Genomic DNA, 14,335 nt, shown 5'->3' on the forward strand with positions numbered 1-14,335 from the left:
CTCTTTTCTGCTCTCTGAATTTTAGTATGAGCTCTTGGTTTATTTTCAATCACATCACACTATGTGTCTGCACCAAGAACTGAGAGCTCAACCCTCATATTGCCATCAGATGAGGGCTGGTTTCATGAGCAAGTGACATGCATTTGCACAGGGTTCTGCACTTAGAAGGTTCAAAGCTTTGCTGTCACCCTCTTGAATATTTAAATAATTTTACCTTTGAGCTTGTGTTTTCTAAGTGAAGTCCCATGGGACAATGGAGCATGCATGTGAGCCAAGACGATAGTGGCTGTGGTTCATGTATGCAGCCCCATTCACATGCAGCATTCACAATCTACTAAGTGTACAGAATTCCAGTGGACCCAAGATGTGTAGGAGTCAGCGGGAAATCAAAGCAAATATAAGATAAGCATTTATTGAAGCCTCACCCACTTAAGTGGAAAATGATGACTCGTCAATAAGCTGAAGGTAGAAGGTGTTACTATAATGTGTGAACGTCAAGAAATGAAATAAAAACAAATGAGTTAGTTTTGTGTATCGTTTTCACTCTTTTGGTAAGAATGAAAACATGTTTATGTATGAGCTATGACTTCCATTGTTTTGTTGAGTTGAATACTCCTATATTTTCACCTCTAATTGGTATGGCACAATGTAAAAATGGCTAGTAAAATCTGCGTTACTTTAAAAATTTAGTTTTTGTTTAAAGTTAAAAACATTAAACAGAAAATAAAAGTGCTATGACAAATTGAGAGAAAGAGAGGGACTGTGGAGGAAAGGGAAAAAAACTTCAGACGTTTGTATATATATTTTAGGTTTTCATTAAATTCTAGTTAGTTAACATATAGTGTAATATTGGTTACAGGAGTAGAATTTATGACATATGTTTGCATATTTAATGCCACTTTTTTCTTATGTTTTGAACAGGAAGCCCACATTTATTTGCACTTATCCCAACAAATTACATAGCCAGCCCTACAGCACGTTGAAGGTCCCTGAAAACTTTCCTTACTGGTTACACAGAAGATTTCAATTATGTTTGTATTATTTTACTGTTGTTAATGTATTTCTTTAAAAAAAAAAGTGATGCAAGGGGCTCTGGGTGGCTCAGTCGGTTAAGCGTCCGACTTCAGCTCGGGTCATGATCTCACAGTTCGTTGGTTTGAGCCCCGTGTTGGGGCTCCAGCCAGCTCAGAGCCTGGAGCCTGTTTCAGATTCTGTATCTCCCTTTCTCTCTGACCCTCCCCTGCCCACTCTGTCTCTCTGTCTCTCAGAAATAACATTAAAAAAAAAGTGATGCAAATGTGGCAAAATATTATGATTTGGTAGGATTGGTAGGTAAACGTTCATGACATTATTTTCTAAAAGTTCTGTACGCTTGAAATATTTTACAAAATAAACCCCTCATTTGATCAAAGCGACATACTGAATAACAGCAAGAAATACATAGGAAAAGAAGTAGCATATAACAAAGGCAAGAAGAGAATAAAGTTAGAGAATAAAATCCGTGTCCCCTACTCATTGTCAAGTATCTTACCATGGTGACCTTATGCGCATAATACTCCAGAGTCAATTTCAGTATGGTTGATGCCTTGAATGCAGTTACATAATTAGGTGAAGAGAGGGTCATTAGGAGACTCCATGTGAAATCAGTCAGCAAGGACGGCGTCAAAGTTTTTCCTACGTTCTGAAACCAAAAGGAGAGCCATGACCTCAGATCTGACCTACAACACCCTAAGAAAGACAGGTAAATTCAGTTATCCTGGAGGAAGCTTCAGGACCAGGGACCAGGTAGCGCTACATGATTTTGGGGAGTCTTGGGCATTTTTGCAGTTCTAGCCCTCTACCTCCATTCAAAAATGTTAAAAATCATATTTCAACCGGTGTTGATATTGAGATGACTAGAATTCAAGGGGAATTACATTTGTTTTTTGTTTTTTTTTTCCTTCTGATTTTTAAAGCAGTTCAAACATTTTCATCTGAGTAAGTCAGCTGTGGGGCCAGGCCAGGAAATGGAAAACTATGACATTACAATTAAGAGGAACTGTAAAATATTGATTTCACACACATTCAGCTGTTCAGATTTTGGAAATTATTGTGAGCTTCTTCAGCTTTGGAAATGCGTTTGCTGAGATCAGAAATAAGCATGATTAGTAGAAGCTGTGGGAGGGGGTGAAGGAAGAAGGTGGGGTGATTCAATGGTGTGGACTCTTCTCTTTCCCAGGGAGGGACCAAGAAGGAGGAAGAGATTATAAAAAGGCTCCTATGGCCATGATTGTGGTATAAGAACTACAATTCAAAAAATCTTTTTTTTTTTGAAGTCAGAGGAATGTATATGGACCGTAAGATATGAACAAAATTACATGATTATGGATCTCTCAGTTCAGAAAGATGAATGAATCACATTTTCTCCTTTTATATGCATAAATATATATTTATATATGTTACATATTATACACACACATACACTCCTACGTGTCATTTTCCCAAGTACCCATCTTGCCAATAAAAGCTTGTTTGCATCCTCTTTAAAAGGATGGAACATAGCTCTTTTTAGTCAATAGGGAAGGCCTGAGGTCTGAGTGAGAATGAATGGCCACCAGTCTCCGTCCTACTGGGCAGAGGTGTGAGGGATGATATTCTCAGAAAGCTATGAAGAAAGTTAAGGAGGGTCACCAAGGCTTGGTGAAGTCGTGTGACTATCACAATTACTTTGCTCTCCATTAGGAAAGCCAGATTTAATTAAATGATATGTTGAAATTGAAAAGAAATCATTGAAATGGGGAATATTCTCTTTTAACTTTTTGTTTACTCAAATAACTTATTGTAGTGTCTATTTGAAAGTTGTAGAAGAAGCACTTTCTCATGAAGTTAGAGTGACTGTTAGAAGTTTCTGTGAAGGTACAGTTATGACAGTGGACTATATCAAATGACAAGGCTCACCTATAAAATGGGATCTACCTGTAACCCTTCAGAAACATACAAATCACACAGGATCAGTTGAATTCTTCAGAAATCAACTCTACTTTTGTTTCTTACTAGCATACCATGTTACTACATATTCTTGATGCTGCTCACTGTAATGACTGCACAGTACACTATCAGCTTGATATCCCACAATTTGTCATTTATTTCTCTGTGTTTGACACAGTTTTTTTTAATCATACATCTGTGAAGAACTTCTTCTCATAAATAGATCTATTATTTTGAGTTTTTCCTTTCTATGAATTCCCTTGAGGGAGATTACTAGTTTATTGCCGGGAGCTGCACTGGCCTCTCTGGATGGCAGTCACAGCAAGGAAATGTCATTGTTTGCAGCTCCTGCCATAAGAAATGAAAACGGGTATCTCCTTCTGCTACTACAGGCTCATGTTGGATATAAGCCTGATGGTATTGACCAGGCCTCACAATATTCCATATCAGACCCATATTCTGAATACAGATACCTCATAAAGAAAAGCATATTCCTGCCTTTACAAGAGAGATTTTACATGAAAGCTCTGTGGATGATTGTCAAAAGGCTCTTCCTGTGGGCCTTGCACACCCAAAGCTTAGATAATAAAGGGGGTTAAAAGCACAAGAGTTACAATTGAGCCTGGCCCCGAGACAAAGAGCCTATTTTGGGGTTAAGGGCAGAACACGATTACTACATATATCTTTGCTACTTGGTGAAGCATGGCAGTCCCTTCCTCAAGGCCTGCATTCCACAAACACCCTCCCTTACACTGGCAGCTGGGATGAGATAGATAAGAGTAGCTAAAACATAAACCCAGGTGCAAAGACTGACACATTTAGGGCCCCATGTTAGTTTCCACAAATAAACCAATTCAGAAACATTTATCCTCTTGAGAGACAGACAGAATAACTCCTAGCTTATCTATATACAATTTAACTTGTATGTTATCCTGTTTTTCACTAAGAACATTCTGTTATTTCCTTGGTCGGAATAATTCTGCAATTGATATCATAAAAGGCCTCCCATTGTAAGAAATTCTTTTCTCTGACCTCATGTTGTTGCTGAACTTTTAAATAAAGACGCCAAAACCGACAGGAAAGAGATGCCTGCCTGGTGATCAGAAAGGATCTCGGGGCTCTCTCACTCTCTTTCGCCGACACCGTCCATCCTTCAGGGACCCCTGGACCTGTCGGAGCCGGCGCGGCCTCCGACAGTTTCTTTGGTATAAACGATTTATTTTTTGTTTAGTCTGTGACACTTTTATGGCTTCTTTAGAAGACGGTGTCCTCTCTTGGAACTGGTTGCTATATAAAGGAACAACCCTTTAGTCTGTAAACTGCTTTTTTAAAAAAAAAAAAAATTCAATTCTGCAGTTTCACAGTGTTTTGTTTCTAACTCTCTTGCCTAAAAACCCTGGTGTTTATCCTCTTATTTGCATCTTTTGGACTTTATCTTTGTAGTCTTCACAACCTTAGATTCTCTCGACTCACTGGTTCCAGTGTCCCTCTGAAAGTCTCATCCTTGGGGCTTTCTAGCTACTGTCTTGCACACAGGACCAGCACTGGCCTGCTTTGGTATCACAATGGGTAACCAAATAACAGGCCATGAATGCAAGGACCCAGAACATCCTCCCCCAACCCGCAGGATTTCCAAGTCCAATGGACATTCCACTCAGAAGAGGGAGGAGACCAACCTGGAGTTGGTAGTAGCTAGCCTCCTGAACCGCTTGGAAAAGGCTCAGAGGAAACTGTCGGTCCTCCACTCACTAGCCCTATTGTGGCACTCAGGATCCTGAGTCCAGGGCACTGGAGTGGAAGATGGAAGGATGTAGAAGAATTTTCTAGTAAACTCTACATGCTTGGTTTCTTCATGTAAATGGATAACTTCACAGTCAGTCAGGCTCGTGATTTTTGAGATGTGGGGTGGGTAAGAATAAATGCTTGATTTTGGAAAAATACACTATCATTTGTGGCTCTTTGGTGAAATGACTCAGTAATTCGAATTCAAATTTAAGGTGCATATTTAAGACATCTATGCAGTAGTTTTGACTATGTTATGTAAAATGTATCCCTTCCACGTATCCTCAGCCTCACACAATTCTATCCACCTCAGCCATGGGAGAAGACACTGCTTCGTTTATGTATTTTTAGGAGGAACCCAAAGACTCCCACTCCAAGAGATGGGCTAGGCTGAAGTGCTTCCCCAGCAACTGTTGGCTCCCTGTATGTGGCTAGAAGGCCATCTATTGGACAGCCCAATTTAGGCTGCAGAGCTGGGTGACCTTTCAAGCATGTGTATAAGCCTATGTACTTTGAAGAAAGTGAGGGAATATACAGGGTCTCATGGTTTTCCCCAGGGGTTGGGTCTATGTCAAAATTATTTACTCGGTACTGAGGTTTGTCACTTCAATTTAAAATTTGTTTCAATGGGGTTTTATTTTTCATTTTATTATTTATTTATTTATTTATTTATTCTTAAATATTTTTATTTATTTCTAGGAGAGAGAGAGAGACAGCGTGAGCAGGGGAGGGTCAGAGAGAGAGGGAGATACAGACTCTGAAATAGGCTCCAGGCTCTGAGGGAGCAGTCAGCACAGAGCCCGATGCGGGGCTCCAACCCACGAACCGCGAGATCATGACCTAAGCGAAAGTCGGATGCTTAACCGACTAAGCCACCAAAGAGAGAGTGCAAGCAGGGGAGAGGAGCTAAGGGGGAAAAAGAGAGTGAGAGACAGAGACAGAGAATATGAAGAAGGCTCCATGCTCAGTGCAGAGCCCAGCGTGGGGCTTGATCTCATGACTGTGAGATCATGACCTGAGCCCAAATCAAGAGTCAGATGCCTAACCAACCAAACCACCCATAATAGGTTTTTTAAAATCTAACGCAGGTTATTTTGATGTTTGCTGAGTAAATTATAATACTATTGCAAAGCCCATTATATGATGACTCTATTAACTTTGCTAAATAACCAGAAGTTCCCCCATCTTTAGTGACATATTTATTAATTAAACAAAAAGAAGTATAAAACTAGAAAACACTTACCTCATTTGCATGCTATAAGGATTACATAAAATAATACAAATTGCTATATTCAGGAATAATGGGCATCATTCTTACTCATAAAGATGAAAATCGTGAAGCCAAATACTCTACACGTTATTTACTCCATGCTTCACTGAACTTTAAAAACATGGAAAAATTTAATAAAAATATAAAATGTTGATGTAAGTTGCCACTAGGGGCGCCTGTGTGGCTCAGTCGGTTAAGCATCTGACTTAGACTCAGGTCATGATCTCAGGGCTTCTGGTTCTGTGCTGACAGCTCAGAGTCTGGATCCTGCTTCAGATTCTGTGTCTCCCTCTCTCTCTCTGTCCCTCCCCTGCTTGCTCTCTGTCTCTCTCTCTCAAAATAAATAAACATTAAAAAAAGAAAAAAAGAATTTGCCTCTAAAAGTAATACACACACATGTAAGAAAAGCCATGAGATAAAGCAGGTGGTAAGTCACCTGCGCAATTTTAGTTCTGTCTCGTTGCAAGAACTTGGGTAGGAATTCTGTATCAGAGGACGGAGACAGGAGGCAGTAATTTCCATGCTTCTCATACTTCGTTGATTTATTTTTTTCAGTATCCCCTGTATTAAGGAAAAGAGTTTATGGTTTTGGTTTGATCATCAGTTCCTTCTATGACATCGCTGTTTCCAATTCTCCCTTCCTACCCAATTCTGGAGATCTAAAGTGTTCTGAACATTTAACTCTCTGCAGGTAGTTTAATCACATGCAATATTTTGATAGCACTGACCTAGAGTCTATAAAGTGTTTAAGTGAGGCCTCTGTGAAATATGAATGAAAGACTTAGATAATGTTAATAGATTCAGCAGATATTGAATATATTTAGGCCATCAAATGCATTATTCAGCCCACTGGAAAAGCTGTTGCTAAGGTACAGTGTATATTGATAGGGGATCACACTTGGAGGCATTTTGCAAAGAGCTGGGGAGGTCATACAGCAGGAAAGCCAGGAGCTCTTAGTGAAAACTTCAGGCCCTGATGTTTTTATTTCCAGAGAAGGTGACTTTTAATGATTTTGTTTGTTTGTTAACAGCTCCATGGAGATATAATTGACATACAATTTACCTAAAATGTGTAATTCAGTAAGTTTTTATATGTCTGTATATCCCTACAGAAATATTACTGCTATAAAAAAATAAATAAATGAAAAAAAACCCAACCATATTCTTTCCCTCCACCATACCTGCTCCCCTGTACTCACCACCCCTGACCCAAAGGCAACCACAGTTCTACCTTTTTTTCACTGGCTTTTTGTCAAGTTTGTATTTTCTAATCTTACATAACTGGATTCATATAGGATGTACTCTTCTGTTGCGTGGCATTTTTCACTCAGCAAAATTATTTTGTGATTCACCCAAGTGGTCATATGTATCAAGAGTTCATTCCTGTTTCATGGATGAATTCCATTCCGTTATCAGCTTATCCATTTGCCTGTCAATGGACATTTGGGTTGTTTCCAGGGTTTTGGCTTTTCCAAATAAGGGTGCTATGAACATTTGTGTACATGTTTTGGTACAGGTCTCTGATTTCATTTCTCTTAGGTAAATGCTAAGTTATGGAATGACTGGGTCATTTGGTAGATGCATGTGTATCTTTTTAGGATGAACAGCTAAATTATTTGCCAAAGTTGTTGTACCATGGTCACACTCCCTCTGGCAATGTGAGAGTCCAAGTTGCTTCAGGTCTTTAATAAGATATGGTATGGCCAATGTTTCCATTTTAGACATTCTAATGTGTATGTATTGGGACCTCATGGCAGTTTTTAAGTTACATGTCTTTTATGACCAAATATTGAACATCTTTTGATGTGTGTCTTTGCCATATGTGTCTCTTCGGTGAAATGACTCAGTAATTCAACTTCAAATTTACTGTTTTTTAATTTGGTTGTCTGTTTTCTTACTGAGTTTTGAGTGTTCATTTTTAAATTCTGGATATGAGCCTTTTGTCAGAGATGTAACAGATATGTAACAAATATTTTCTCCCAGTGTGTGGCTTATCTATTCTCTTAGCAGTGTCTTTCGAAGAGCAGAGATATTTAAATTTTCACTTTTAAAATGTATAGGTCATGGGGCACCCGGTGGCTCAGTCAGTTAAGTGCCTGACTTTGCCTCAGGTCATGATCTCGTGGTTCACGAATTTGAGCCCCGCATCAGGCTCTGTGCTCACTGCTTGGAGCCTGGAGCCTGCTCTGGATCCTCTCTCTCTCTCTCTCTTTCTGCTCCCCCCCACATTCATACTCTGTCTCTCTTTCAAAAATAAAATAAAACATTAAAAAACATTAAAATGTATAAGTCATGCTTTTGTGCTGTATTTAAGACATCTTTGTCTAGCCAAGGTGCAAGGACTTCTTGTTTCATAGTTTTAGTTTTAAGGGTCCATTTCGAATTAACTTTTGTGTTATGTACAAGATATAGATCAAAGTTCTTCTCTTTTGCATAGATATATATAACCAATTTTTCCAACACCATTTGTTGAAGTTTACTCTTTCCCCATTGAATTGCCTTTGACCTTTTATAAAAAATTATCTGGCCATATGTGTGCAGGTCTATTTAAAAATATTTGCACCTACATTCTTGAGGAACATTGGTCTGTGGTTTTATGTTTTTGTTTTTCTTGTCATGTCTTTATGTGGTTTTGGTATCAGAATATTGCTGGCCTCCTTGAACGGGTTGTCAAGTGTTTCCTCATTCTCACATTTCTGGAAGAATTTGGATAGGATTGGTATAGTTTCTACGTTAAAGTGTTTGCTAGATCACTACAGTCTGGCATTTTCTTTGTATTATCTTTTTCATTTAGTTCAAAATACTTTCAATTTCTACTTTTATTTCTTTTATTGACTCATGGGCCATTTAAAAATGGATGATCTGGTTTCTGAATATTTTGAATTTTCCAGATATCTTTCTACTTTTATTCCTAGTTTAATTCAATTTTGGTCAGAGAACATATTTTAGGTGAATGAAAGACTATACTTCCTCAAGATTTGATTTATGGTTTGAATTTGGTCTGTTTTGGTAAGTTTTCTGTTTTTTTTTTCCTTGAGAATGTTCAGTTTTCCATTATTGGTGGAGTGTCCTATATATATTATAGGTCAAGTTGTTTCAAGTCTATATCCTTAAGTATTTTCTGTGTGATTATGAATGATTGAGAGAAGGGTACTGAATTCTCTGACTATAATCATACATCTGCTCCTTCTATCCTTTTTTTAAAATTTTTTTAATGTTTTTATTTATTTCTAGGAGAGAGAGAGAGAGAGAGACAGTGTGAGCAGGGGAGGGTNAGAGGAGGGAGAGAATCTTAAGCAGGCTCCACACTCTACACAGAGAGTGTCATGGGGCTCAGTCTCATGACTCTGAGGTGGTGACCTGAGCTGAAATCAAGAGTCAGATGCTTAACCAACTGATCCACCCAAAACCCCCTAGTTCTATCCATTTNCTATTTGTGGTTTTGCATTTAAAGTGGATTTCTCATAGGGGAGCATATAGTTGAGTCTTGTTTTTTTATCCAATCTGATAATCTCTGCCTTTTCATTGGAGGTATTCAGAATATTTACATTTACTCTATATGGCTTTTATTTTATTAAAAAATATTTTTTTATTTAAAAAATATTTTTTAATTTTTTTTTTATTTCTAGGAGAGAGAGAGAGAGAGAGANCCCCCCTATTTTATTAAAAAAAATTTTTTTTAATGCTTTATTTCTGGGAGAGAGATAGAGACAGCGTGAGCAGGGGTCAGAGAGAGAGGGAGTCACAGAATCCAAAGACAGCGTCCAGGCTCTGAGCTGGCTGTCAGCACAGAGCCTGACGAGGGACTTGAACCCGCAAACCATGAGATTATGACCTGAGCTGAAGTCAAATGCTTAATCGACTGAGCTACCCAGGTGTCCCTCTAGATGGCTTTTAAGCCTTCACTATTTGTTTTCTACTTTTCCCCTTTTTCATCTTCTTTTAAACTAGTTTTTAAAACATTACATCTCTATTTGGCTTATTATATGTGACTCTTTGCTATTTTATTTAGGAGGCTGCTTTAAGGTTTATGTCACACATCTTTAACTTATCACAGTTTCCTTGTGACATTTCATACTCTGTTTGCAACAACTTTAAAAAGTAGTCCTACTTCCTCTTTCAAGCCTCTGCACTATTGAGGCTTTTACATTATTATTTTTTGCCTTAAGCAGTCGACTATAATTTTAAAAGATTAAATACTGAGGAGGGTGCCTGGGTGGCTCCGTTGGTTAATCATCCGATTTCGGCTCAGGTCATGATCTTGTGGTTCATGAATTCGATCCCTGCGTTGGGCTCTGTGCTGACAGCTCAGAGTCTGGAGACTGCTTTGGATTCTGTGTCTCCCTCTCTCTCTGCCTCTCCCCTGCTCACACTCTCTCTTTCTCTCTCAGCTAAATAAACATTAAAATATTAAAAATAAAATAATGAGGAAAGAATATTTACCTACACAGTTGCAATCCATTATTCTTCATTCCTTTGTGTAGATCTATATTTTAACCTGGATTTTTTTTCCTTGAAGGATTTCCTTTTAATATTTCTTTTAGTGCAGATCTGCTGGTAATGAATTCTAGCAGCTCTTGTATATCTAAACATGTCTCTATTTTGCTTTTGTTTTTAAAAGAATTTTTGGCTGCTAAAGAATTCTAGATTGCCTTTTATTTCTGTACATTGGGAGGCTGCTCCATTGTTTATGGCTTTTATTGATAAAGAGATTTACTGTCATCTTTGTCTTTGTTCCTGTGAATAAAATATGTCTTATTTCTTCTGGTCCTCTGGAGAATTACACTGTTAATTTCTGTCAAAGTGTTCTTCATCTCAGATATTGTATTTTTCATCTCCAGACGTTCAGTTGAGGTCTTTTAGAAATTTTCTATGTCCTTAGTTAACATGCTTATCTTTTTCTTGGGCTCCTTAAATGTTGGGAGCCATTCTGAAGTCACTAGTTGAGAAAACTCCTTGTGAGGTTAACGCAAGTTTGCACAGTCTCTTGCTGTCAGATGATGACCAAAACTCACACCTCACTCAATTATTTCTGCTTGAGCACTAGCCCCCAAGGCACCTTGTTGATTGGTATCGGGAGTGATTTGTCCCCTTATTTTGGCCCTGGTATGATGACTGCACCTTGTGAAGGAACTTATTGTAGGAACTTCTTCTGTGATTATGGGAGCAGACATTGAGTCTCTGGCAGGTCCTGTTTTACTCCATACTTTCCCATGAGCTATAAACAGGCTAATGACCCTTACTCATAAAAGATTGACTTTTACATATACAATTCTGTTTCTACTGTTGCGTTAGTCCAAGAGGTTCATACAGCTCAACATATAAATCAACTAACCAAAAATTTTTCTCATGCCCTAGCTATTCAAGAAATTATAGACAAAAAAACTAGACACAAAGGTAAATGCATTCAAAGAGGCTATTCTATATATTGGAAATGAGCTAAACTCTTGAAAGGTATGGTTGGCTCTCCAGTGCCATAAGGAATATAATTGGACAATTAAGTCTTGCCTGGAGACAAAGAGCCTAACTTAGAGAGAAGGAACAGATAAGGGCAGAACGTAAGTTACTACATATACCTTTGCTAACTGGTGATGTATAGCAGTCCCTTCTCTAAGGCCTACATTCCACAAACACCTTCCTTAACACTGGCAGCTGTGATGAGGATGGATAAGAGTATTTACAACTTAACCTATGACTTAATCTTAGTGTTGTGAAAATGTGTATGTTATTCTGTTTTTCACTAAGAACACCCTGTTATTTTCTTAGTTACTCAACCTCACTATAATTGGGGTAGTTCTGCAAGAATACTTCTGTAAAACCTGTTTTTGTACAACTTTCCAAAGCATCTTATCACATAGAATTATCCATTGTAAAAATTCCATTTTCTGATGCCATGTTATTGTTTGACCTATAAATAAAGACACCACAACTGACAGGACAGAGATGTTTGCCTGGTGATCAGAAAGAATCTTGGGGCTCTCTCACTCTCTCTCTCACCAACACTGTCCATCCTTCAGGGACCCCTGGACCAGCTGGAGCTGGATTCTGGCACTTAAATAATTGGAATGTATTATAATAATTGTTTCAATGTCCCTTTCTACTAATTCTATCATCTGAATTATTTCTGGGTCAGTTTTGATTCCTTTTTCTCCTCATTATGTGCTGTAATCTGATTCCTTACATGTGTAATAATTTTTATTAGGTGTCAGACACTGTGAATTTTAACTTGTTGACTGCTGGAATATTGGTATTCCTAGAAGTAGACTTGGGTTTCATTCTGATTGACATTTAAAGTATTTGGAGATCACCTGATCATTTTAGATCTTGTTTTTAAGCTTTGTTAAGTGGTACTAAAACAATTTAGTCTAGAAATAGTTTTTTTCCTTCTAATGAGACAAAACCCTTTGAGTACTATACATCTTTACTTGTACATTATGAAGTTCTAAATGTTGGCTTAGAGTCATAGGCACTATTTCCAGCCTTTGTGAATTCATTGGATTTTTCTCTCTAAACATTCACCCCTGGCCTCAAGTAGTTTTCCTCACATTTGTTTTTGCTTTTTTTTTTTTTTAATGTTTTATTTATTTCTGAGAGAGAGAGAGAGAGAGATACAGCATGAGCAGGGGAGTGTCATAGAGAGAGGGAGATACAGAATCTGAAGCAGGCTCCAGGCTCTGAGCTAGCAGTCAGCACAGAGCCCGATGCGGGGCTCGAACCCACGAACTGTGAGATCATGACCTAAGCCGAAGTCGTACACTTAACCGACTGAGCCACCCAGGTGCCCCAGTTTCCTCACATTTGTGTTTTTCTTTTTTTTTTTAAGTTTATTTACTTATTTTGAGAGAGAGAGTGAGCATGAGTGGGAGAGGGGCAGACAGACGAGGGAGAGAAAGAATCCCAAGCACGTTCTCTGTTGTCAGTGTGGAGCCTGACACGGGGCGCAAAGCCATTATGAGATCATGACCTGAACAGAAATCAAGAATTAGGTGCTCAACTGACTAAGCCACCCAGGTGCCTTTTACATGAATGTTCTGATCACTACATATCTGAATAAAGGGAACCCTGTGCAGATCTCTGGAGTTCTTTTTTTGTGCACTGCTCTGTGGCACTCAGACCTGTGAGCTCTAACTATCATGACCTCTCTGGAAGCCTAATTCTGTCTTTTCTTGGTGACACCATTGGGTTGCAGTCTAAAAACTTACTTTAGGTGGTAAGTTCAGACAACTGTAGACCCCACCTCATTTGTTCATTTGTTCCCATCTCTCAGGAATCATTGTCCTTTGCTATCTGATGTTCAGTGCCTTGAAAATAATTATTTATATTTATATATTTAGTCATGTATTAAGGGAGGGTATTTTCTCTGTTTAAGTTATTTGGAAATAGTATGATACTTTCAGGACTTGCTTTTATGCTCTGTTAGGCAAGCCACAGCAGCATTTACTGCTGGTGGCTAATTTTTTCCCACCACTGAAGTGAGAATCTGAGGATCCATCTGATGCCCCATTAGAGGGCGAAAATATGCCTCCTCTTTAAAAGTCCCATTGGTAACACTTCTTCTATTTCCTCTCTTCCTCTTCACAACATTCCTGTCCCAACCATTAATACCCAACACTAATCTAAGTAGAGTACTTTATAGACCTTGAAGAACCAACTATATCATTATTAGCATATTTTGATAATTCTAAAAAGATTATAAAAGACATTTTAGGAAGTGGAGCTATAGATGTTGGAGCAGGATTTGGAAATCTACAGATGTAGAGCCTTCTTGGGACCCACAAGTAGAATAAGGGACAATTATTCCCTAGAGAGATGGTAAATCATTCTTACCATTCTGATGCTTTGCAATGCAGAGCAGGTGATGCAACCCCAAGGATGCTTGTTGTGTGATTGAGAGATCATTATGGCAACACAGAAGTGACAGTTCTGCTGCCAGGACCCCCAAACATGGCGCATCAACACTTGCCTAATGGAAAAAAAAAAAAACAAAGGAGAAAAATGTACTTTCTATGCACAGTCAACATTGAATGTCTGTATCCGATTCTCTAATATCTATATCAGACTAGGGTTTGAGGATGAGCTTCAGAATTTACAAAATCTATGCTCAGAACTGTTACTGAACCTCAATTTCCTCATCTGTGAAATGTTGGTAAAAATTGCTACCCTGTAATAGTTATTGTGGGGACTATTTATGACAAAAAAGAAAATTCTTAGCAAAATTCTTGGAAATTATAGAAACTCAACTAATGTTACTTTCTATTCTATAAATCAGGTAGCGGTTTTCAGGTAGCAAATTCCAGGATATTGGGGCAGAGGGTG

The 14,335-nt window shown here is 38.3% G+C and overlaps 1 protein-coding gene across 1 annotated transcript in view; it reads right to left on the reverse strand.

The window, feature by feature from the left end:
• The window catches only part of MROH9 (maestro heat like repeat family member 9), a gene marked incomplete at its 5' end in the record, with an annotated part of 53,900 nt that extends 39,918 nt beyond the window's left edge, over positions 1-13,982 (reverse strand). Inside the window, 3 exons of the mRNA XM_077780638.1 lie at positions 1,532-1,681; positions 6,456-6,580; positions 13,847-13,982. Coding sequence (XP_077636764.1) covers positions 1,532-1,681; positions 6,456-6,580; positions 13,847-13,982 — 411 coding nt within the window. The remainder of the gene's footprint in view (positions 1-1,531; positions 1,682-6,455; positions 6,581-13,846) is intronic.
• Between the last annotated feature and the right edge of the window lie 353 nt (positions 13,983-14,335).

Source organism: Crocuta crocuta, unplaced genomic scaffold, assembly GCF_008692635.1.
Source record: "Crocuta crocuta isolate KB4526 unplaced genomic scaffold, BGI_CrCroc_1.0 scaffold661, whole genome shotgun sequence".
NCBI lineage: Eukaryota > Metazoa > Chordata > Mammalia > Carnivora > Hyaenidae > Crocuta > Crocuta crocuta.